The sequence below is a fragment of the Geotrypetes seraphini genome, chromosome 7, assembly GCF_902459505.1.
Source record: "Geotrypetes seraphini chromosome 7, aGeoSer1.1, whole genome shotgun sequence".
Classification (NCBI taxonomy): Eukaryota; Metazoa; Chordata; class Amphibia; order Gymnophiona; family Dermophiidae; genus Geotrypetes; species Geotrypetes seraphini.
Window position 1 is genome coordinate 122,071,808 of NC_047090.1, and position 26,538 is coordinate 122,098,345.

The 26,538-nt window shown below is 45.9% G+C and overlaps 1 protein-coding gene across 4 annotated transcripts in view; it reads right to left on the reverse strand.

Annotated features, from left to right (window-relative positions):
• LOC117364266 overlaps positions 1-26,538 on the reverse strand; it is a 64,401-nt gene that overhangs the window by 16,823 nt on the left and 21,040 nt on the right. For all 4 annotated transcript variants that reach the window (XM_033953289.1, XM_033953290.1, XM_033953291.1 and 1 more), the window contains exons 6-7: positions 18,789-18,903; positions 720-781 (exon numbers count right to left, since the gene is read on the reverse strand). In XM_033953289.1, coding sequence (XP_033809180.1) covers positions 720-781; positions 18,789-18,903 — 177 coding nt within the window. The remainder of the gene's footprint in view (positions 1-719; positions 782-18,788; positions 18,904-26,538) is intronic.

Sequence of the window (26,538 nt, forward strand, 5' to 3'; positions counted from 1 at the left end):
CCGCGGTGAAGAGAAGGCACAACGCTACGGGAACTAAGTCGACAAGTCTTCTCAGCTTAGCGGAAAACGTTGAACTGAGGATCCTCACAGGAGATGCGCCCCCTAGTTCGGGCGGGAAGGCACGCACGCATGCGCGATGCAGCACTTGAAAGTTCGAGATCTTCAAGCAAGTTTGCTTTCGAGGCTGTCCGCTGCGGGGCTCCGTTGCTGACGTCACCCATGTGTGGGAATATGCTGCCTGCTTGTCCTGGGATAAAGGATATATCGATAAGTTTAAGAAGATTTGGGGACCATTAACAGACTTTTGTAATGATTGATATAATTTTTCCCATAATAAGATACTTGATAAAGGGGGGGAGGTTTATTCTCTTTATCATAAATTATAAATAAATTATCATAATAATTGTTATATTGTGTGCAACTACCAAATTAAGGGGAGGGAAAGGGATTCATAATTGAATAATTGATAAAATTATTAAAAAATTTTATATGATGTCTAAAATTATAGTAAGGATTATATAAGATATGTTATATGTAAAATATGTTATGGAGATATCAAGTGTATACTTAAAGTAACTGTATGAATCTTTATGACACACTTGTTGTTATATGAAGAAAAAATCAATAAAAAATGTTAAACAGGGAAAAAAAAAATAGATTTCATATTTAAAAAAAAGACACACTCACACATACACCATTCACCCAATAACAGCTCTTACCTTTGCCTCTGCTTGACACCTGTCTCTCTCATTTACTGATTCCACAATTCTGTTGCCGGTCTCTGATCACAAAACAAACAACTGTCTTAAGCATATGTACCACACAGATGCACTATAAATGCCACTGCCAACCCAAGACTGGTTAAAGAGATTGTAGGTTTAACTATCCTGATTTGGTAACAGTCATTACATTATCATGTTCCTAGTGGGGCCGGGTGGTGGGACATTAATCTTCAATCTCTGTAAAAAAAAAAAAAAAAAAAAAAAATGGATCATCTTCAGCTAACAGCTCATTCCTGTTGTCTGATGCTACAGCTGAACTTTAATCAAAAACCCATCACCCTCACAAGTTAAAGAAACCAATTCATCATCCATGGGAGAACCCACTTATACAGTAAACCTCCATCTCAAATGTGCCTTTCACCAGGGGTATAAAAATATTTAGAAAATTTTGGCACAAAACCAAATATTGCTCTTTTGAGATACTTTATTTTGGGGTATTTTGGGTTTCTTTTCTTCCCCTCTGAACTCAAACATTCTTCTCCTTTCCTTCCAGCCTCTCTCCTCAGGTCTATCAACATGGCACAGGCATTTTCGGTTGGAACCCAAACCCAGATTTCAGGTCAGTTTCGATGCCACACTAATCAATAGTACAGTTAGAGAATGACATGGTGACAGAATTCATCCCCATCGTTAACTGTGGGGAAACCATTCCCATGCCAATCTTTAAGTAGAGAGGGAAGAATCAATGGGCAGAGCCACTGACCTTCAAGCCTTGAAGAGAGCTGGTGTAGAAGGACTGAGGTTAAGATAGACTAGGCCTGCACAACTCAAAAATGAACTGGGGCTGAAACGAAGTCAGAAAATGTAGCAAGGGCCACAAGCAGTGGCCATGACATGAGGCACCTGGAAGTGTGCGGACATTGCCATAGAAACATAGAAATAGACAGCAGATAAGGGCAACGGCCCATCAAGTCTGCCCACTCCAGTGACCCTCCCTATCTATCTTTGTGGATAGATCCCACATGTCTATCCCATCTGGCCTTAAAATCCGGCACACTGCTGGCCTCAATAACCTGAAGTGGAAGACTATTCCAGCGATCAACCACCCTTTCAGTGAAGAAGAACTTCCTAGTGTCACTGTGCAGTTTCCCACCCCTGATTTTCCACGAATGCCCCCTTGTTGCCGCGGGACCCTTGAAGAAGAAGATGTCTTCTTCCACCTTGATGCGGCCCTTGAGATATTTGAATGTCTCAATCATATCTCCCCTCTCTCGACGTTCCTCGAGTGAGTAGAGCTGCAATTTCCCCAACCGCTCCTCGTACGGGAGCTCCTTGAGTCCCGAGACCATCCTGGTGGCCAATCTCTGGACCGATTCCAGTCTCAGCACATCCTTGCGGTAATGCGGCCTCCAGAATTGCACACAGTACTCCAGGTGTGGTCTCACCATGGATCTATACAATGGCATAATGACTTCAGGTTTACGGCTAACGAAACTCCTGCGTATGCAACCTATGATTTGCCTTGCTTTGGATGAAGCTTGCTCCACTTGGTTTGCAGACTTCATGTCTTCCCTGACAATCACTCCTAAGTCTCTTTCTGCTTCAGTTCTTGTCAGGATCTCGCCATTTAGGGTGTAAATCTTGCATGGATTTTGGCTTCCCAGGTGCATTTTTTGGCATTGAAACTGAGTTGCCATTGAAACTGAGTTGCCATGATGACATCACACGCATGCATGACATCACATTGACATCTGCGCATGCGCAGAGGCCTCCAGATGGGCCTTGAGATGCCAGTAGGAGATGCCAGCAGGGAAGAGGGCAGGAGAGGCACTGGTGGTGGCTGATAGTTGAAGTAGTTGAGAAACACTGCTGTAGGCAAAGTACCCCCAACCACAGACCTCTGCCCTAAACCCACCCAAGCTCTGCCCCAGATCCTGCCCCTTTACTAATTGTAATGCAATTTTTTTCTTTCATTTTTCATATACACACAATACACACAGCAGATAAAAATTCTCAAAAAACGGACACATTTAGATCACTAAATTGAAAATAAAATAATTTTTCCTACCTTTGTTGTCTGGTGATTTAATTATTTGGACTTCCTTCTGACTGTGCATCCAACATTTCTTTCACAATCCAGCCCCATCCCCTTTGGGTCCAGGTCTCTCTTTTCCCTTTGCTTACCCTCCCCAGATCCAGTGTCAGTTATCCTTTGTACCTACTACCACCAGGTCTTCCTCTCTCTCTCCTCCGTTATGATCTTCCATATCTCTGTTCTTCCTCAGGGTCTCTCCCCCTCTGTCTCTTCTGTCTGCACCTGCCATAGTCCAGCCTGCCTCCTGTCTTTCCCCTTTGGTCCAGGCTCTCTCTCTCTCTCTGTCTTTCTTCTGCTTACAAACCCACCCACCCATGTTCAGCATTTGTTCTCCTTTCTTCCAGGTCTTTCTCTGCCTCTCTCTCCTTCCTCCCTCCCTCCTTGGTCCAGAATCTTTCCACCTCTCTGCATCTCTTTCTCTTCCCTCTATACACCCCCAAGTCCAACATCTGCCCCCCTCTCTTCTGCCTTCTCTTTGTTTCAGGTTTCTCTCTATATATATCTTCCTTCTGCTAACATTTTGAGTCCTCCCCTCTCTACCCTCTCTAGTCCAGCATCTGCCCTGTCACAGCTAAAGATACGCTTGGACTTCAAGAAGCTGGGAGACGGTGTCTTTGGGGAGAAGTACAAGCGCGAGGTCTTCCAGTAAACTAAGAGGTTGCTGTTCAGTGGCGCCCAAGCCTACATGGGCGGCATAAGGAGCAGAAGCACTGCCCGAGGCGTTGCAGAGGTGGTGTATGGCAGTGGTGGACTCAGACTCCTGCACGGACAGACGCGAATTGGTTGCGACGGCAAGTTACTGTGGGGCCCTGTCTTCAAGTTTGTTTTCCCGCCCCAACACAAAGTCCTTTTCTCCCTCCCCGGGTGTCCAGATCCAGCATCCTGCCAGGGCCCTCGCAACGGGCAGGGCTTTATCTTCCATGCTACCCCCGCCGCTAAGCTAATTATGGCAGCCTGCAGAGTGAACCAAGAAGGCTGCTGTCAGTCTCCGCAGCACATTCTCTATACCATGGTCCCACCCCTCCTGACGTCAGGGGTGGCACCGAGGCAGAGGGAACGTGCTGCGGAGACTGACAGCAGCTTGCCTGGTTCACTCTGCAGGCTGCCATAATTAGCTTTAAAGGGGGGAATCTGGAAGATGCTGAGGGGGAAGCCGAGGAAGACATCCAGTACGGAGAGCCATTTTGGGCAGCATATTGTGTAGGGCCGCATGTTGTGCAGGGCTGAGATAGACACTTAAGAATGACATGGGGTGGTTTCCCATGGTTATTAGTTGCTCTACTTCCATCTGCTGACAGGATACACAACCCGCTGGTTTGGACTGGTCTAGCGGGATTCAAGGAAAGGAAATTAACAGGTATAACTAAAATTCACCTTTCCTTACTCCAACTCACCACCTAAAACAAACTTCATACCTCTTCAGTCTTAACCTTACTCACAACACTAGTATCATCCAAGAAAGCACAGTTACTTACTGTAACAGTTGTTATCCAGGGACAGCAGGCAGCTATTCTCACAAGTGGGGTGACGTCATCCGACGGAGCCTCGATGCGGACGCCTCACAAGCAGACTTGCTTGAAGAAACTCGAAGTTTCGAGTCGCCCGCACCGCGCATGCGCAAGTGCCTTCCCGCCCAGTGCAGGGCACGTCTCCTCAGTTCAGATAGCCAGCAGAGAAACGAACCCGGGGAGGTGGGTGGGATGTGAGAATAGCAGCCTGCTGTCTCTGGATAACAACTGTTACGGTAAGTAACTGTGCTTTATCCCAGGACAAGCAGGCAGGTATTCTCACAAGTGGGTGATCTCCAAGCTAACCAAAGTGGGATGGTGGGAGAGTTGGCAACTTAGGAGAATAAATTTTGCAATACTGTTTGGCCAAACTGTCCATCCTGTCTGGAGAAAGTATCCAGACAATAGTGAGAAGTGAAGGTATGAACCGAGGACCAAGTAGCAACTCTACAAATTTCCTCAATAGGAGTAGATCTGAGGAAAGCTACAGAAGCTGCCATCGCTCTGACCTTATGGGCTGTGACTTTACTGTGAAGGGGTAATCCAGCCTGGGCATAGCAGAAAGAGATACAAGCCGCCATCCAATTGGAAAGGGTACGCTTAGAAATAGGACGTCCCAACTTGTTCGGATCAAAGGAGACAAAAAGTTGAGGAGCAGTTCTGTGTGGTTTGGTGCGTTCCAAATAGAAAGCCAAAGCACGTTTACAGTCCAGAGTATGAAGAGCTGATTCTCCAGGATGAGAATGAGGCTTTGGAAAGAACACTGGAAGAACAATGGATTGGTTGAGATGAAATTCAGAGACCACTTTAGGAAGGAATTTCGGATGAGTGCGAAGAACCACCTTATCATGATGGAACACTGTAAAAGGTGGATCCGCAACTAATGCTTGGAACTCACTGACTCGTCGAGCGGAAGTGAGGCCAATGAGAAATACCACTTTCCAAGTGAGATACTTCAGATGAGCTTTGTCCATTGGTTCAAATGGAGGTTTCATCAGCTGAGTAAGAACAATATTGAGGTCCCAAACCACAGGAGGCGGTTTGAGAGGAGGTTTGACATTGAAAAGTCCTTTTATGAATCTGGAAACCACCGGATGAGCAGAGAGAGGTTTCCCTTCAATAGGCTGATGGAAAGCAGCAATTGTACTAAGATGGACTCATATCGATGTAGACTTGAGGCCAGAATGAGAAAGGTGCAACAGATAGTCCAAAACTGAAGATAAGGAGGAATGTTGAGGCTCCTTATAATGAGAAAAACACCAAGTAGAAAATCTAGTCCATTTTTGGTGATAGCATTATCTAATAGTAGGTTTCCGTGAAGCTTCCAAAACATCCCTCACAGATTGAGAAAACTGGAGAGGAGCTATGTTGAGAGGAACCAAGCTGTCAGGTGTAGAGACTGTAGGTTGGGATGAAGCAGAGATCCCTGATGCTGTGTAAGCAGAGAGGGAAAAACTGGAAGAAGGTATGGCTCCCTGCTGCTGAGTTGAAGTAGAAGGGAGTACCAGGGTTGTCTGGGCCACCGAGAAACAACCAGAATCATGGTGGCATGGTCGGTCTTCAACTTGACCAGCGTCTTTTGAATTAGAGGAAATGGAGGAAATGCATATAGAAAGAGATTCGTCCAATCCAGAAGAAATGCATCTGCCTCAAGGCGATGAGGAGTGTACATCCTGGAGCAGAACTGAGGCAGTTTGTAGTTGTGGGGGGCTGCAAAGAGGTCTATCTGAGGCATCCCCCACTGAAGGAAAATGTGATGAAGGGGCGTGGAATGGAGAGTCCATTCGTGGGGCTGCAGAAGACGACTTAAGTTGTCCACTAAGGCATTGTCCACCCCCTGAATGTAGACAGCTTTGAGGAAGGTGTTGTGGCGAATGGCCCAATCCCAAACTTTCAGAGCTTCCTGACAGAGGGAGGCAGACCCTGTGCCTCTCTGTTTGTTGACATAATACATGGCGACTTGATTGTCCGTTCGAATGAGGACTACACGGTCGTGAAGATTGTGAAAAGCATTGAGAGCGTTGAAAATTGCCCTGAGTTCCAACAGATTGATGTGACACTGACGATCCGTAGGGGTCCAATAGCCCTGAGTATGGAGACCATCGAGATGAGTCCCCCAAGCGTAAGTTGAAGAATCTGTTGTGAGAACTTTCTGATGAGGGGGTGTGCGAAAAAGCAAGCCTCTGGATAGATTGGAAGAGAGCATCCACCAGCGAAGAGACTGAGTCAGAGCAGGAGTGACCTGGATGTGTCAAGTCAGAGGGTCGGAAACCTGCGTCCATTGAGATGCCAGGGTCCACTGAGATATCCTGAGGTGAAGTCTGGTAAAAGGAGTCACGTGTACTGTGGAAGCCATGTGACCCAGAAGAACCATCATGTGTCTCGCCGAGATGGAAGGGCGAGAGAACACTGCATGACAAAGATGGAGAAGAGCTTCCAGATGTTGTTGAGGAAGGAATGCTCTGAGTTGGACCGTGTCCAGAACAGCCCCAATGAATTGAAGAGTTTGAGAAGGCTGTAGATGGAATTTCGGGAAGTTGATTTTGAATCCCAGACTTTGCAGGAACCAGATAGTCCGGTTGGTCGCTAAAACGACTCCTTGAGACGTGGAATCTTTGATGAGCCAGTCATCATGGTATAGAAATACCTGAAGACCATGGTTCCTGAGAGCTGCGGCCACCACAACCAGGCACTTAGAATGTTAATAAGCGATTAATCAAATATTTAATAAACTTGGAAACTTGGTGAATACTCTGGGTGATGATGCCAGACTGAAAGGAAGTACTCTGTATTGAAAATGCAGATTTCCCACCCGAAATCTGAGGTACTGACAGGAGGCCGGATGGATGGGAATGTGTGTGTAGGCCTCCTTGAGATCCAAAGAGCATAACCAGTCGTTCTGCTCGAGGAGGGAATAAAGAGAAGCCAGGGTCAAAATGCAAAATTTTTCTCTGACTAGGAATTTGTTGAGCACCCTGAGATCCAAAATAGGTCGCAGATCGCCCGTCTTCTTCGGAACAAGGAAGTGTCGGGAGTAAAAACCCTTGTTCTGCTGAGCCGGAGGAACTGGCTCGATAGCTCGAAGCTGAAATAGGGCTTGAGCTTCCTGAAGAAGAAGGGCGGTCTGGGAGGGATTGGAAGGATACTCTCTTGGAGGATGTTCCGGAGGAACTTGATGGAATTGAAGAGAGTATCCCTCCTTGATGATGGAAAGGACCCAGAAGTCGGTAGTAACCGTCGTCCATCGGTGGTAAAAATGATGGAGACGACCTCCGATAGGGGGAAAAACAGGAAATGGCAAAACGACCGAGGTTATGCTCCTTTCTAGACAGTCAAAAAGGCTGAGGAGCCTTAGGTACAGCAGGTGGCTGAGGCTTTTGCTGCTTCTGGGGATGTTGCCTCTTGACAGGCTGACAAGTAGAAGGAGCCTGCTTTGGAGGAAAACGCCACTGATAAATTTGAGGAGGGCGTGTAGGACGAGGAGGAGCTGGCTTCGGTTTTGGTCTGAGGATGGATGCAAAAGACTTCTCATGGTCCGAGAGCTTCTTGGTGCCTGCCTCTATAGACTCATCAAAGAGGTCATTGCCTGCGCAAGGAACATTAGCCAGCCGGTCCTGCAGGTTAGGATCCATGTCGATGGTACGGAGCCATGCCAGACGTCGCATGGCCACAGAGCAAGCAGTAGCTCGAGCAGAGAGCTTGAAAGCATCATAGGACGACTGAAGAAGTTGCAGCCGAAGCTGGGACAAGGATGCAAGGACCTCTTGAAATTCAAAGTGCATACGAGAATCCAGATAAGGCATGAACTTTGGAAGAATGGACAGAAAGAACTCAAAATAGGTGATGAAATGAAAATTGTAGTTGAGGACTCTGGAGGTCATCATCGAATTCTGGTAGTTGCGACGACCAAATCTGTCCATCATTTACCTTCCCTTCCTGGAGGAACAGTGGCATATACCTGAGAAGGGTGAGATCTCTTCAAAGAAGATTCAACCAGAAAGGATTGGTGAGACAGTTGAATATTGTCAAACCCCTTATGATGGACTGTCCTGTATCTAGAGTCCAATTTGCCTGGAACAACTGGAATGGAATAAGGTGTTTCCAGACAGCGGACAAAGGTTTGATCCAAAAGCTTATGGAGAGGAAGCTTGAGAGATTCAGCAGGAGGTTGAAGGAGATGCATGGTCTCGAGATACTCCTTGGAGAACTTCGAGCCAGTATCAAGTTGAATATCCAAGTCAACCGCCATCTGATGCAGAAAAGATGAAAAAGACAGCTGATCTGCTAAAGCCTGGCCCCAAGAGGGACTCGAGGACGTCGAGGCAGCTCGGTCCAGCGAAGAAGGAGATCTGGATGGAGAAAAGGAACCCACCGGGTCCTCGAGGTCCGGAAGCGGAAGGGTTGATGGAGGCGGTGGAGAAAGTTGAAGAAAAGGTTGCTTGCGATGAGGCGAGGCATGCCTCAATGAATGCTTCGAAGAATGCCTCGATTTATGATGCGAGGTGTGTCTCGAAGCAGGCCTCGATGATCGAGGAGAACGTGCCCCAATCGAAGCCCCCAGAGAATGGATAGGGCTGGAGGCTGTGGAACGAAGCAGCGGAGGCTGAGAGGAGGAACTTCGATGCACTCGCAAAGACTCTGCTCCTTGCTTCAAGTGTGAGGGTTCCAATGGAGGCATTGACAAAGAATGTGCATAAGACTGAGACATAGGAGGCGGCTCGACCTCGCGGGAGACCTCGGTATGCCCAGGCTGGATTTGTGAGAGAAGCTTCGGCCCCATGGTAGTAAAGAGCTGAATGAATTGCTTCTCTAACAAGGTCTGGAACGAAGCCGGCAAGGATGGATCTGCGTCTCCAACGGGACCACCTGCATGGGTCTCGTGTTCCCTCGAGGCAGTGTGAGAGTGCTTGGACTTAGAAGCTTAGGCACCTTAAGCACCACCGGGGGAATGGGCTGCTGCCCTATCTGACCTGAAGAGACAGAGGAAGGCATCGCAGCAGGCGTCGAAGACAGAGCCTGTACAAATGAGGCAGGTTTGATTAGGCTCGGAGTAGAAGCTGTGGAAGCCGGAAGAGCTTCGGATGAGGTTGAGGGCGAAGCACCCTTCGAGGTCGAAAGCTCCATCGAAGACTCTATGCTGAAGAGCTGCTCCCACAGGATACAACGATGCTTGAAAGCACGAGACTTAAGTGTTGAGCAAGGCTGGTATGATTTCGGGAGATGTTGAGGCCCAAGACACCAAAGACAGCGTCAATGAGGGTCCGTGAGGGAAATCGCGCGCTGGCACTTGGAATACTTTTTAAAACTGGTTGCAGGCCGGAACATAGGCTGAAAAAGCGCCGCCGCAAGATCGAAGCCGCGGGGCTGCGGCCACGACGCCTGCCCGGTCGAACGAACTGAAGAAATTTATTATTTTTTTTTTTGAAAAGAACAAACAAAGAAAACAAAAAACAGCAATTCGTGACAAAAAGAACACAAAACCGCAGTCGAAGGAAGGCACAAGTGAAAATACTTCACGCAGAGAGTCGAAGACGGACTTCTCGGCTCCGCGGAAAAGTAAGAACTGAGGAGACGCGCTCTGCGCTGGGCGGGAAGGCACTTGCACATGCGCGGTGCGGGCGACTCAAAACTTAGAGTTTCTTCAAGCAAGTCTGCTTGTGAGGCATCCGCATCGAGGCTCCGTCGGATGACGTTACCCCACTTGTGAGAATACCTGCCTGCTTGTCCTGGGATAAAAAGTATTATTGTACCCTTAGAAACAGTCACTGAAGCATTTTAGCATCTTCCTTGGTAACTTATTCCACAACATGAATACGATTACAGTTAAAGATCTTCTGAATCATGCAAATTCATCTCATTCTTGCTAGTTATTTCCTCAACAGAAATGATAATGGATTGTTGGATCATGATTGGAATTTGGATTTATTCACCCCTTTTTCAGTTGTAACAAGATAAATTGCATTCAGATTTCGAAAGAAAGACTCTTCTCTTCAAGACAATATACTCCATTGACAATCAGTAGCTTGTTCATACTCAATGATTATTTCCTCATCCAATGTTAACTGTTCTTCTGATATCTCCTCAATGCTGCCCCATAGAAGTCTCTTCCCCCCTCCCTCTCCTCCTCCTGCTTGGAGTCCCCTCTCTCCTTTTTCTGCTACCTGTTTGCCTAACACCTGAATTGTACATTGCCTTGAACCTATTTAGGCATAGAGGGACTCACAAATTATAGATTAGATTAGTATTTTCCTGTTCCCATACAGCTTACAATGCAAGTTTGTACCTGAACATCACAAGAAGAGACAGCAGAATTTGAACTCTGGCTTCCCTGGTTTTCAGCCTGCTGCTCTAATTCTTCCTCTCTATTAGGCTACTCTGTTGTTTTTGCTGGAACATCCTTTCATTTATTTCGAGGTTGCTACCAACTCACCTTTCAGTCTTCTCCTTTTCATACTAAATGCCTTCACCTTGTTTTCAAAAGTACATCATCTAGGCTAGTGTATCGCAAACTGTGCGCCACGGCACACCAGTGTGCCTCCTGAGATTTCAGATGTGCCGCAACATACTAGCGAGGGGGGCAGTCATCTGTGCTGGCTGACTGCCTACAGGACGTGCCTCTTCGGTCTTTATGGAAGAAAATGTAAGAGATCTACCTGAACTGGAAATGGTTTTCAAGGGTGATGATGCGGAGGAACTGAAAGAAATCTCGGTGAATCTGGAAGATGTACTGAGCCAAATCGACAAGTTAAAAAGTGATAAATCGCCAGGACCGGATGGTATACATCCCAGGGTACTAAAAGAATTCAAACATGAAATTGCTGACCTTCTGTTAGTGATTTGTAACCTGTCGCTAAAATCGTCTGTAGTACCTGAAAATTGAAGGGTGGCCAATGTTACGCCGATTTTTAAAAAGGGCTCCAGGGGAGATCCGGGAAATTACAGACCGGTATGCCTCACTTCAGTGCCAGGCAAAATGGTAGAAACGAGTATTAAAAAAAATTTGTGCGACACGTAGACAGACATGATTTAATGAGACGGAGTCAGCATGGGTTCAGCTGAGGGAGATCTTGCCTCACAAATTTGCTTGACTTCTTTGAAGGTGGGAATAAACATGTGGATAAAGGTGAGATGGTTCATATAGTGTATCTAGATTTTCAGAAAGCTTTTGATAAAGTTCCTCATGAGAGGCTCCTGAAAAAATTGAAGTGTCATGGGATAAGTGGCAAAGTTCAGTTGTGGATTAGGAATTGGTTATCAGATAGAAAACAAAGGGTAGGGTTAAATGGTAATTTTTCTCAATGGAGGAGAGTAAACAGTGGAGTGCCGCAGGGGTCTGTACTGAGACCGGTGCTATTTAACTTATTTATAAATGATCTTGAAATTGGAAAGACGAGTGAGGTGATGAAATTTATTTATTTATTACTAAGGTTAACGCATTATCTTTGGGACAGTGCTGTGAACAAGGCTGCCCTGTGAACTTCTAAAAGCTAAGTTGCTCACCATTTCATATTCTGCTCTTTTCACTGTTTTTCAGCATTATATCTGCTTAATTTCTCTTCTCCTCCTCCCTGTTTCTTACTTTAAAAAACCACAAAAAATAAACCCTTCTCTTTCTATTGTTAAATCTTATTTCCTCTTTCCCCTCATAGGAATAAGGGTAAGACTTATAGTCCCACCCACCCCAGGGACCACTTTTCATATATAGAGACCCAAATAATCAGGACTACTCAAATCAAGTCACTTCACAACCAATCAAGATGACCTTTATTCTATGCAATCACTGTGGTGCTTTAATTCCAAGACACACTATTTGGAGGCTTAAGGCTTGCCCCATCTGTCTTCAACTTGCTAGTATTAAGGAGGAGCTCTGCAAACTTAAACAGGAATTGAATACAATTAAAGCAGCTTCCATCACTCCACAAAATCATACCAACTTACCACCTCTACCTCAAAGAATAAAACAGCCCAGAAATAAATGGGTCACAGTAGGCTCAGGAAGACTGCGACATGTAACACAGAAACATCCACCTTCACTAATATTACCTCTACAGAATTCCTTCGCTCCACTAGTGCACTGCGATACTCAAGAAAACAGAAGGGAGGTGGGACTGGAACCAATGAAGGTAACTCAAGAAAACAAGCGCACCCTAAGCACAAATAAAAAAGCCAAAAGCCAAAAACAGAAAACTATTACTGTTGGGGGATTCCATCATCAGAGGCATTAACCTTGGAACACAAGGCGAGGAGACCAAAATAGTGAAATGTCTTCCAGGATCCTCAGCTACCAGGAGTTCCAGGCAAATACTGACTATAATTAAGGAAGAAACTAAGGATTTTAACACTGATGTTGTAATCCATCTGGGAACAAATGACCTGGCCAACAACTCCACACTTGCAGCACAGAAAGCTTTTCGGGAGCTTGGTGAGGGCGTGAAACCTTTTGTAACGACTTTAGCTTTTTCTGAAATACTGCCTGCATATGGAAAGGGAGAGCAAAGAGTGAAAAACACAGAGAACTTTAATAGATGACTCAAAGCCTGGTGTCATCAAGAAGGCTTCAGGTACATAGGAGGATGGGGAAATACATGGAAGGACAAGAAGCTATATTGCACTGATGGGCTACATATTACTACAACAGGAAAAAGAAACCTTGCAGAGAAATTTAGACAATATGTTTCAAGGCATTTAAACTAGAAGGTGGAGGTGGTGTATGTATGAAGGACAATTATAGAGACCACCTCCAGCAAAAGAAAAGATGTGATAGTAGTAAAGATTGCAACATAAACAATATCAGCAACTCATTTCTTAGTATTGTAACGGAAAGTGAAACGAAACAAAAATCTATAAGAAAAAGGAGATTACCACTGAAAAATAGCTGGAAAGCGATGACCACAAATGCTCGCAGTCTAAGTAACAAAGTTCATGATCTGCAAGCCCTGATATTAGAGGCAGATCTAGATATTGTCGCTATCACAGAGACATGGTTCAGTGAATCACATGGATGGGATGCAAACTTACCTGGATATAATCTTTTTAGGAAGGACAGAGATGGTCAAAAAGGTGGAGGAGTAGCTCTCTATGTAAAGATCAATATCCAAGCGACTAAAATGCAAGGGACCTAGGGAGAGGAAGAAGCGATATGGATTGCTCTGAAAAGAGAAGATGGAACTTCTATCTACGTGGGTGTAGTCTACAGACCTCAGATTCAATCACAGCAAATTGATAAGGATCTGATAGTGGATATCCAAAAGTTTGGAAGGAAAGAGGAGGTTCTGCTGTTGGGAGATTTCAACCTGCCGGATGCAGACTGGAATGTTCAGTCTGCGGAATTGGAAAGAAGTAGGGAGATTGTGGATGCCTTTCAAGAGGCTCTGCTCAGACAAATGGTGACAGAACCCACAAGGGAAAAAATGATATTGGATCTGGTTCTCACAAATGGAGTGAGTATTTCTAATGTTCGAGTGGGTGCTCACCTGGGAAGTAGCGATCATCAAACGGTTTAGTTTGATATAACGGCTAAAGTGGAGCGCGGCCGCACGATACTTAAAGTCCTAGATTTCAAATGTACAGACTTTAATGCAATGGGAGAGTATCTGAGAAAGAGCTGTTAGGATGGGAGGACATAAGAGAAGTGGAAAGACAGTGGCTTAGCTGAAAGGAGCGATAAAAATGGCTACGGACCTTTATGTGAAGAAAATCAATAAAAACAAGAGAAAAAGGAAGCAGATATGGCTCTCCAAACTAGTGGCGGAGAAAATAAAGGCGAAAGAGTTGGCGTTCGTGAAATATAAAAAAAACCAAGAAGAGGAGTGCAGAAAGGACTACAGGGTGAAACTGAAAGAAGCCAAGAGAGAGATATGTCTGGCGAAAGCACAGGTGGAAGAACAAATGGCTAAAAATGTAAAAAAGGGAGACAAAAATTTTTTCAGATATATTAGTGAAAGGAGGAAGATGAAAAATGGAATTGCTAAACTAAAAGATGCTGGGAACCGATATGTGGAGAGTGATGAGGAAAAAGCAAATGTGCTAAACAAATACTTCTGTTCTGTGTTCACAGAAGAAAATCCTGGAGAAGGACCGAGATTGTCTGGCAAAGTTACACGAGAAAATGGAGTGGATTCTGCGCCGTTCACGGAGGAGAGTGTTTATGATCAACTTGAAAAACTTGAAGGTGGACAAGGCAATGGGACCAGACGGGATCCATCCCAGGATACTATGGGAGCTCAGAGAAGTTCTGGCGAGTCCTATTAATAACTTGTTCAACAAATCTCTAGAGATGGGAGTGGTTCCTGGGGATTGGAGGAGAGTGGATGTGGTCCCTATTCACAAAAGTGGTCACAGGGATGAAGCAGGAAACTACAGACCGATGAGCCTCACTTCAGTTGTTGGAAAAATAATGGAAGTGTTGCTGAAAGAAAGGATAGTGTACTTTCTTGAATCTAATGGGTTACAGCAGGGGTGCCCAACACGTCGATCACGATCGACCAGTAGCTCAGGAAGGTAACGCGAGTCGATCGCGGAGCCCATCCCGGGCTCCGTGATAGACTCGTGTTGCCGTCCTGATCTACCGGGCCGATCAGCCTTCCTCTCCAGTGTTCTCTCTAGGGCCTTTTAGCTGGGCGGTTCGCCCAGCTGTCATTTGCTGCCGCTGCTGAACATTAAAAAACAAACAAACAAAAAAAAAAATTGGCTTGAAGATTTCAGCTCGTAGCGAACTTATGCTCCGTGGCTCTAACGTGTGCGTGCCGGCTTCCCTTCTCTTCCCTCCGAAACCGGAAGCTGATATGCACGGACGGGAAGAGGGACTTTGGGGTGATAGTGTCCGAAGATCTAAAGGCGAAAAAACAGTGTGACAAGGCAGTGGCTGCTGCCAGAAGGATGTTGGGCTGTATAAAAGAAGGAAGAAGGTGTTGATGCCCCTGTACAGGTCATTGGTAAGGCCCCACTTGGAGTATTGTGTTCAGTTTTGGAGACCGTATCTGGCGAATGACATAAGAAGACTTGAAGCGGTCCAGAGGAGGGCGACGAAAATGAAAGGAGGCTTGCGCCAGAAGACATATGAGGAGAGACTGGAAGCCCTGAATATGTATACCCTAGAGGAAAGGAGGGACAGGGGAGATATGATTCAGACGTTCAAATACTTGAAGGGTATTAACATAGAACAAAATCTTTTCCAGAGAAAGGAAAATGATAAAACCAGAGGACATAATTTGATTGTTGAGGGTGGTAGATTCAAAGGCAATGTTAGGAAATTCTACTTTACGGAGAGGGTGGTGGATGCCTGGAATGCGCTCCCGAGAGAGGTGGTGGAGAGTAAAACTGTGACTGAGTTCAAAGAAGCGTGGGATGAACATAGAGGATCTAGAATCAGAAAATAATATTAAATATTGAACTAAGGCCAGTACTTTGCAGACTTGCACGGTCTGTGTATGGCCGTTTGGTGGGGGATGGGCTGGGGAGGGCTTCAATGGCTGGGAGGGTGTAGATGGGCTGGAGTAGGTTTTAACAGAGATTTCGGCAGTTGGAACCCAAGCACAGTACCGGGTAGAGCTTTGGATTCTTGCCCAGAAATAGCTAAGAAAAAAATTAAAAAATTTAAATTGAATCAGGTTGGGCAGACTGGATGGACCATTCGGGTCTTTATCTGCTGTCATCTACTATGTTACTATGTAAATTTACAGATGACACTAAACTGTTTAAAGTTGTTGAAACGCATGCAAATTGTGAAAAATCGCAGGTGGACCTTAGGAAATTGGAAGACTGGGCATCCAAATGGTAGATGAAATTTAATGTGGACAAATGCAAAATGATGCACATTGGGAAGAATAACCTGAATCACAGTTACTGGATACTAGGATCCACCTTGGGGGTTAGAGCCCAAGAAAAGGATCTGGGTATCATTGTAGACAATACGATGAAACCTTCTGCCCAATGTGTGGTGGCAGCCAAAAAAGCAAACAGGATGCTGGGAATTATTTTTAAAAAAGGGATGGTTAACAAGACTAAGAATGTCAAAATGCCCCTGTATCGCTCCATGGTGCGACCTCATCTGGAGTATTGCGTTCAATTCTGGTCTCCTTATCTCAAGAAAGATATAGTGGCGCTAGAAAAGGTTCAAAGAAGAGCGACCAAGATGGTAAAGGGGATGGAAGGCCTCTTGTATGAGGAAAGACTAAAACATTTTGGGCTCTTTAGCTTGGAAGAGACAGCTGAGAGGAGATATGACTGAAGTCTACAAAATCCTGAGTGGAGTAGAACGGGTCAAATGGATTGATTTTTCACTCCGTCAAAAATTACAAAGACTAGGGGACACTTGATGAAGTTACAGGGAAATACTTTTAAAACCAATAAGAGGAAATTTTTTTTCACTCAGAGCTCTGGAACCCGTTGCCAGAGGATGTGGTAAGAGCAGATAGCGTAGCTGGTTTTAAGTAAGGTTTGACAAGTTCCTGGAGGAAAAGTCTGTTATTGAGAAAGACATGGGGGAAGCCACTGCTTGCTCTGTATTGGTAGCATGGAATATTGCTACACCTTGGGTTTTGGCCAGGTACTAGTCACCTGGATTGGCCACCGTGAGAACGAACTACTGGGTTGATGGTTCATGGCTCTGACCAAGTAAGGTTATTCTCATGTTCTTATGGATAACTCTCCTCCTTGCCAGCATCTCTCCTCCTCTCTCCGTACTTCCCCTCCTCCCGGATCCCTCCACCAAACGGATCGCGGTCAGATCCCTCCACCGAAGCAGGTCGTGACCAGATGGGCCTTCGCACATACGCCAACACAGTGTGACACATGTGCATGATATCATTGCGTTGATGACTGCGCACTTCCAGGTGCTTTCCAGCCGGGGCACTGGGTTTAGTGTGACACCTGCCGGAAAGTTTGCAAGACACTGATCTAGGCCAGGCCTTTTTAACTTAGTCCTAATGGCACACTAAGTCCAATCAGGTTTTCAGGATATTCACAATGAATATTTTTGAATTACTGTAGATTCGCACAATAAAGGAGAAAATGCATGACAATCTAGCTCTTACCAAAATACCCTCACTCCAGTATATCAAAAACTAAGGTCTCCTTTTACTAGGGTGTGCTAGGGCTTTAACGCCAGCATTGAACTAGAAGCTTAGTGCGCGGTGTAGAGCGCAGTAATTTCCTGCGTGCACTAAAAATGCTAGCGCACCTTAGTAAAAGGAGCCCTAAGGATGACACGGCGTTATTCACAAATAAGGGAAAAGAAGAAAAAAGCGTCAGATGTTACACGGGCAACAGTTGCTGCTAACAGCAAAAAGTGCATTTAAAGCTTAGTTCTACTTTTGCAACATCCTCACAGGCTTCTTTGATAATCCTTCTTTATCAATGAAAATCAAATCACAAAATTGTCTCTGCATTAAAGCTAGAGCTGGTAAATCAAAACAGTAGTGATAGTAATAATAGCCAAACTTAACTCAAGTAATCATAGCAGTGCTCAATTGAGGAAAATCTTTGATCCCTTTACTATTGTATGATAATTCAAACCACAAAACCACAAACCCCCAATTTCACTCCCCCCCCAATTCCCTTGCAAAGTGAATCAATTTTTCATTCCATCAGAAATTACAAAGACTAGGGGACATTCAATGAAGTTACAGGGAAATACTTTTAAAACTAATAGGAGGAAATATTTTTTCACTCAGAGAATAGTTAATCTCTAGAACACACGTTGACAGAGGTTGTGGTAAGAGCAGATAGCGTAGCTAGTTTTAAGAAAGGTTTGGACAATTTCCTGGAGGAAAGACATGGGGGAAGCCACTGCTTGCCCTGGATCGGTAGCATGGAATGTTGCTACTCCTTGGTTTTGGCCAGGTACTAGTGATCTGGATTGGCCACCGTGAGAACGGGCTACTGAGCTTGATGGACCATTGGTCTGACCCAGTAAGGCTATTCTTATGTTCTTAAAGCTCACCCTTCACATCCCTCCTGAGAGAAATGTTAAAGTGAAGCCACAGCTTCCTAAGTTACTGTTTAGGGAAGGGGAAAGGGAATGGGGACTTGTATACCACCTTTTTGTCACTTTGGCATTTCAAAGCTGACATTCAAAGCAGTGGGCACTGGAAGATTGAGTGACTTGCCCAGGGTCACAAGGAGCAGCACCGGTATTTGATCTCACAACCTCTGGGTGCAGAGGCAGCAGCTCAATCAGTGAGTCACAGCCCTTCCTTTAGACTTTTTCTTGACAAGATCTAGGATTGCCCAATATCTTTGGTGGTTTGTTACATGAAGATGAGAGAAGCTCAATTTGAATGTAACTGTAATGAGAGCAACAGCCATTCCAATGTGATGGAGAGAACTTTGAACCCCTAGGTGTTAATTGATGCATTTCAAAACAGAGGATTTATGAAGATGTGGGAGAATTTAGAGTGAATTAAAATACCCTTTTTGGCATACTGATTGAAGGGGCAACAGAAATCAGTTCACATAACTCACCTGGATCAATATTACTGTTCTCCAAAATAATCATGTTTCTCTCCAATCTCTCATTTAACTCCTTAACCACCCTTTCAAGAATTTCATGGCTCTCTTTCAATCCCTTTATTGTCTCCTGTCAAAACAAGTGAAACTTTTAAAGAATATTTGCATCCAACTTAACCATATCACTAGTTTAAACTAACTGTTTCAATTAAGTGTGATAAGCTGCAGCAAATCTCTCCTTTCAAGATGCACTGATGCACCCCTGTGCATTCCTAAGACTGGCCAATAGCAGCCCAGTCAACCCCAGCAGCCAGTCAGCTAGCAGGACACACTGAAGTGATTCATAATGGGACTCCTTCAGCCACAGCCCAACTGCTAATATTGAAAACAGTAAAAAAAATTAACATTTAATATTCTGTATTTCTTTTTTTTTTTTTTTAATTCTTTATTCCTTTTTAATCATTCAACAAGTGTACAAGAAAAATCATACATAGGCTCTAAAACAACACTTGATAAATCCATCAATAAAATAACAATTGTATCCTATATAATAAAAGGCTAACTCGCGCATGCGCAGTCCTATTTTCGTGTTCCGTGCGCTGTAGGTCTGTGGCCGAAGGAGTGCGCATGCGCGCGAATACGTCACCACCCGATCGCCTCCACAAGCCGGACCGCAGCCAGACGACGTTCTCCGTTTCTCCTGTCGCCGCCGCCGATCTCCGTTTCTCCTTTGCCGCCCACCCCCTTCTCTTCCCGCGGGTCCGAAAGGCGATTCAAGCAGCGTGTACATCAGTCTCCACACGCTGCTTCGGGCCCTTCTACTGCCCTGATTTGCTCTGCCGCGTCTCTGATGATGTCATCAGGGACGTGCCAGAGTAAATCAGGGCAGAAGGGCCCGAAGCAGCGTGTGGAGACTGATAAAAGCGCTGCTGGAATCACCACCTTTGTAGTCCGGCCCGCGGGAAGGGGAAGGGGAAGGGACAGGGGCGGGTAGAGGAAACGCTAATGCTGCTGCACAGGGAACTGGTGGGGGGGGGAGGGAAATGGAGGGGAAGGGAATGCTGCTTTGGACGGACAGACAGACAGAGAGAGGAAGGGAAACACAAAGAAAATAAGAAATACACAGGGGCAGGTGCTCAGGGAACTGGTGTGGGGGGAGGGAAATGGAGGGGGATGGAATGCTGCTTTGGACAGACAGAGAGAGGAAGGGAAACACAAAGAAAATAAGAAAGACATAGGGGAAGGTGCACAGGGAACTGGTGTGGGGGGAGGGGGATGGAATGCTGCTTTGGACAGACAGACAGAGGGAGGAAGGGAGACAGAAAGGAAAGAAGAAAGACACGGTCAGGGAGATACACAGAAAGACAGACAGGCAAAGGGGGCCAGGGACAGAGACAGACAGAAAGGACAGCGGGAGCCGCGTCAGGAGGGGTGCGGGATGCGGCAGTGGGAACTTTTCCAATGGGTGCAACTGGGCAGCTGTCGGGAACCTCTGATCAGGGGCAGAGCAAGGTAAGAGTATCATAGGGATAAGAAGGAGGAGGGAGGATTAAAAAGGAAGGGATGCCTACTGCTGGACAGGGGGAGAAGGAAAGAGATGCTGATGGACAGGGGAGGTGAAGAAAAAAGAACGGAGGACTAATGTTGGACAGGGGGAGAAGGAAAGAGGTGCTGCTGGACAGGGGGGAGGTAAAACAAAGGGAGAAGGGCTGCTGCTGCATAAGGAGAGCAGTGAAGGGGTGGTGGTGGACACAGTGGAGGTAAAAGGAAGGGAAAATGGACAGGGGGAGCAGGCAAGGGGTGGTGATGGACAGCCAAGGAAAAAGAAAGGCAGAAAGAAAGAAAGCGGCTAAGGAGAGAGAGAGAAAAAAAGACAGACACACACACATATGTTCTAGCACCCGTTAATCTAACGGGCTTAAAGACTAGTATATATATAAACCCATAACCCACCCTCCCTCCCAACACTATTTTTCTAATATTCTGTATTTCTAATCCAAGTCTCAAATACTTATTGTTGAGACACACCTACCCATATAAACACTTTGGGCCAGATTTTGTAATTGGCGTCTAAAGTTAGACACCTATTGCATGTCAATCACACTTAGGGCTTAGTGGCGTCTAACTTAAAACTTAGATGCCTGTAATATAGGGCAGGGTTTTAAAGGCCCACATTATAGATGCCTAAGTCCTTTAGAGCAGTGTTTTTCAACCTTTTTTGGGCAAAGGCACACTTGTTTCATGAAAAAAATCACGAGGCACACCACCATTAGAAAATGTTAAAAAATTTAACTCTCTGCCTATATTGACTATATATAAAGTAATTCTCTTGAATAGGAATCAAATAAACACAAAGAAAGTATTTTATAATTACTTTATTACGAAATAAAAATTATAAAAATTATAAAATACTTTATTCAGTGCGAAACCTGGGCCTGTTTGGCTGAACACAAAGCTGATATTCTGGCTGGAATGGAAGAAAGACACACACGTAGCTCTTCGTCAACAGCTCTCAGTCTCTCTCTGTATTTGGTTTTTATAGCATACAAAAATAGACAAATATACCCTCCATCCTTTTTATTAAACCACAATAGCAGTTTTTAGCGCAGGGAGCTGCGCTGAATGTCCAGCGCTGCTCTTGACGCTCATAGGCTCCCTGCGCTAAAAACCACTATTGCGGTTTAGTAAAAGGTGACCATATTGTAAAATATAGACAGCAGATATAAATTCAGAACTGTGCATAGTAAGTGAAGGGAAGTTTTCATCTCTGGGAATTTACCCAGTTAACTATTAAGTTATTTGGGCAAATTCCTTTGAAAACTGTGGTAATACTGCCTCCACTTTGCTAAATTTAAAATAAAATCATTTTTCCTACCTTGTCTGGTGATTTCTGGTTGCACTTTCTTCTTCTGACTGTGCATCCAATCTTTCTTCCCTTCTATCAGCCTGTATGCTTTCTCTCCTCCACACCTCATTCCCTCCCCCAACTTTTTCTTCCTCTCTCCCTGACCTTTCTTTCTTTTTTTCTGTTTCTCTTCTTTCCTTCTGTTTCCCTGCCTGCCCCCTTTCTTTCTTTCTCCCTGCCGTTCCCCAAGCCACTGCCACTGCCGCTGCCATCGGGGAACAGGACCCACCAATGGATAACAGGCCCCAAAGCCAACGCCGACGCATGCTCTCCCTGACGTCAATTCTGCAATCGGAGAGGAGGAAGTGACGTCATCGTGGCTGATGGCAGCCTAGAGCGATAGCTCCGCGGACCCCCGGGCTAAATTTGGCGACCTTCGCGCGATCTCGAGTGCCTGCACTGTCTGCCTTCCTCAACTTGTCTGTGAAACTACACTGCTGCGTCTCGATGGCGACGCGGAAAAAACAGACAGATATTAAAACGTTCTCCTCCCCGATCCCAAATGGGCCTCCTAAATCTGGTCCGAAAATGGCGCCCGATCCGACCGCGGCTGCGGAGGGCCCACCTGATGCTGCAACGTTGCCGAATCTGCAACTGGAAATGCGTGGCTGGTTCCAGGAATTAAAAACTGAGATTACAGCAGTTCGAGCTGATATACATGCAGTAGTTGCAGAGCTCAAACGAGAGGTGGGTGACCTCGGGAGTCGGGTGGGGGAGACGGAAGCTGTAGTGGAGACACATGGCTCTGAATTGACACAGCTGAGAAACAAAATTGCAGCGCTGGAGGAAAAAGCTGATGTGAGCACCCTAAAACTGGAGGATCTGGAGAACCGCTCCAGACGGTGCAACCTTCGCTTTCGGGGAGTGCCTGACACTGTTTCTGACCCACGATGTATGGAGGTGATTGATCATATATGCATACAGGCACTGGAGACTGCTGGCTTGCCTGTGGAGGTGGGTAAACCCTTGCTGGATAGGGCACACCGCATTCCTGGCCCGCGTGATATGAACCGCCCCCGAGATGTTGTGGCTTGTTTCCATCGCTATATGGATAAGGAACATGTGCTTCGGGCGGTGAGGCGCTCTGGGGGAACCGTCAAATGGGAAGAAGCAGAAATTGATGTCTATCCTGATGTGGCTCCAGCAACCCTGGCCCGCCGTCGCACGTATAGAGACTGTACCCGTATATTACAGGAGCGCAGTGTTCGATATAGATGGATCTATCCCATCGGACTGGCTTTTACACATGCAGGCAAGACCTACACTGCAATAACTGTGGCGGATGTTCAGGCTCGAATGGTGGAAGCAAGTTTGATGGCAGCCTCAGAAATGGCTCCCCTTCCTCAGAGGTCACCTGTGCCCAAACCAGGAAGAGGGCTGGGATGGCAGAGAGTGGCTAGATCAGCTGCAGCTCGTCGCCCTTTGGAGGCGGCTACATCCTCACTCACTTGAACATTTGTATTTGTGCACTGTGATTTAGAAATTTTATGCTGTGACTGTTTTTTCTTCTCTTTGCTGAGCGGCATCTGTCGCGAAGATTGTTTATAGGGCTTGTTTTGGGGGTCCCTTTGTGAGCTGTTTCTCTACACTTCCTGTACCATGGTTACCAGGTGCTTTGGTGGCTGGACCATGTGGGGTATTGTTGGGGGGTTGGGGGGAGGGGGGGGTGTTGGTGCTGGGAAAAGTGGTGACCGAGTGCTTTCTTGTATGATTGTATGGAAGACTGTTTGTATAATGTTTCTCTTAAGGTTACGATTGCAGGGGTTGGTTGATTTGGCTGCTTTGGAACTAATGGTCGATTTGGTAATGATGTGCTTTTTCTTTTCTGGTACAAATGGATAAACTCACTTTGCTATCTTATAATGTACATGGACTGAATTCTCCGCAAAAACGACGCTTGCTATTTAAAGAAATGAGCCGCCTGAATAGTGCGGTTGGATTTATTCAGGAGACCCATTTTCAATCTCATTATGAGAAATTGCTTACACACCACAACTATCCACACGTTTTCCTTTCTTCTAATAAGGTCCGGAAAAAGACCCAGGGGGTGGGTATCTTAATACATAAACGTGTCCAGGTGGTATTGAGAGAGGTGGTGCGGGATGTTGAGGGCCGCTACATATTGGTCAAGGCTGAGCTGGATGGAACCTTGTATAGTCTGCTGAATGTCTATGCCCCCAACGCTGGTCAGGGGGCCTTCTTTACACTGCTAGAACGTGTACTGTTGGATCATGTAGAAGGTACTCTCCTTGTGGGTGGAGATTTTAACCTTACTTGCTATCCTCAGGAGGATAATTCAAATTCTTCCATCCGCTACGCTAGAGGCGACAGAAGAGCTTTGCTGCGCTTCCTGCGTAGGCATGATTTGATAGATGTGTGGCGTTATTTACATCCAGGCACGCGAGATTACACATTTTATTCATCGAAACATAATTCATATACTAGAATTGATATGTGGATGCTACCTCGTATTGCTTTGCCTCGAGCCCTGGCCTCCAGTATTGAGCCCCGGGTGTGGTCAGATCATGCTCCTTTGACTCTGGAGTTACAGATTGGACAGGTTAGAGGCGGCCGTCGCATGTGGCGTATGAATGACTCTTTGTTAAAAGATCCCAATACCTTGACTCTTTTAGAGAATGATGTCGAGGAATTTTTTGTATTCAACGACATAGCAGGCATTGATGTTACAATTCTTTGGGAAAGTTTTAAAGCTACCCTTAGGGGTTGTTGTATCTCGAGGGGGTCGTACAGAAATCAATGTCGAGTGGCACGCAGATTAGAATTAGTGTCTCGCCTTCGACGCCTAGAGAATGCTCACAAGAGAGCCCCGTCGGTGGCTGGGGGGGTTGCGTTGACGGAGTGCCGGAGAGATTTACAAGAACTTGATTTAGAGGGCATGGCTTGGGCCCTGCAGAGGCGGAAACAACAGTTTTTTGAATGGGGTGGTAGGGCAGGCCGCTTGTTAGCCGCACAGATCAAGCAAATTCAAGCACAACACTCCATAACCCGGATTCGTAATGATTCGGGTCAGCTTTGTGTGGATGATGGGGACATCCATCAGGCTTTTTTATCCTTCTATCAGACTCTGTACACTCCGGAAATTGAATCCACGGAGGGGGAGATTGCTGCATTTCTATCTAGCGTCACCTTGCCTTGTTTGGCGGAAGTTGATGCGGAGTGGCTCTCTTCCCCTATTCAACCCGCTGAGGTGGTGGCGGCTATACGTCATTTGGCTGCTTCCAAGGCACCGGGTGTTGATGGCTTTTCCCCCCTGTTTTACAAGAAAATGGAGGCCCATATAGTCAATCCTCTGACTAGATTGTTTAATTCTTTTCTGGAGGGGGATTGTCTGCCGTATTCGTTTCGTCAGGCAGCGGTCTCCCTTCTTCTTAAACCTGGGAAAGATCCCCTCCTTTGTGGGTCTTACCGCCCTATTTCATTGTTAGGAGTTGATTATAAGCTGTTTACTCGTATTTTGGCAGTCCGGTTGCAACGTTTTCTGCCTTACCTAGTCCATGGAGATCAATGTGGCTTTATTTCAGGGAGGCAACCTGGTGATAATATCCGAAGAGTGTTAGATCTTATTGGAGTGGCCCATCAAAATTCTGTTCCGGCAGTCCTGTTATCAGTTGACGCTGAAAAAGCCTTTGATAGGGTTTATTGGCCGTTTATGTTAGCGGCCTTGAAGAAAATGGGCATTTCGGGTGCTTTTCTACACTGGGTGACTTTACTATATGCTGCCCCGGAGGCTTGTTTAAGAGTTAATGGAAGATATACTGCTAACTTTATGATCCGTAGAGGAACTAGGCAAGGGTGCCCTTTGTCACCACTGATTTTCGCGCTGGTCATGGAACCTTTAGCAGCCTCTATACGTGCGAATGCTGACATTCAGGGAATTGTGGTGGGTGGTGAAGAGCATAAGATTTTATTGTATGCTGATGATATTTTGTTTACCTTGACCCACCCACATCGTTCTTTGACGGAGGCGCTTCGTGTTTTGACTACATTTGGTGTGGTGGCTGGCTTTAAAATTAACATCGAAAAATCTGAATTGCTTAACGTTTCCCTTCCGGACTTGTTGGTGACGGACTTACGTGCTAGGTTCTCGTTTCGATGGGCGGCTAAATCCATTAAATACCTTGGTGTGCGTATATCTAGACGACTTACTGACCTTTTTGAATTGAATTACCCTCCGTTGCTAAGAACTGTATTTGCTGATCTGGATCGATGGGAAGGATTGAGATTGTCTTGGATGGGTAGGATTAGTGCTTTGCGTATGAATGTGCTGCCTCGTTTTTTTGTATCTGTTCTCCTGCCTACCTCTCTCAATTCCTAAACGGTTCTTGCTTAGGCTACAAAGGCGGGCCTTTGCTTATATCTGGACACGTAAACCCCCTAGGGTGCGGAGGGAGCGTATGTACTGGGACAGACTACATGGGGGAATGGGTGTTCCTGATTTTTCTACATATTACTATGCATCCCAACTGCAGGGACTGTTTCATTGGGCATATCCCTCCCAGCGCTGGGTCTCATTAGAACAGGCCTTACAGCCTACTTACCCTTTGGCAGCAGTGCCCTGGCTGTCTTTTGATATCCTTCGGGATCTGCAGACTGAGACATCTTATGGGATGGAATGTACTTTGCATGCATGGAGCCGGGTTAGACGAGCTTGGTTCCCACGTCAGCGCTATTTTTATGCTACTCCCATTAGATTTGCCCCTGATTTTCTGCCTGCTAAAGATACTGGGATTTTTCGGCGTTGGGAAATGGAGGGTCTTAGGGTCCTAGGTCAGCTGGTAGTGGGTGGACAACTGGTACCCTTTGCTGCCTTACAATCTATACATGATCTCCCCTCGACTG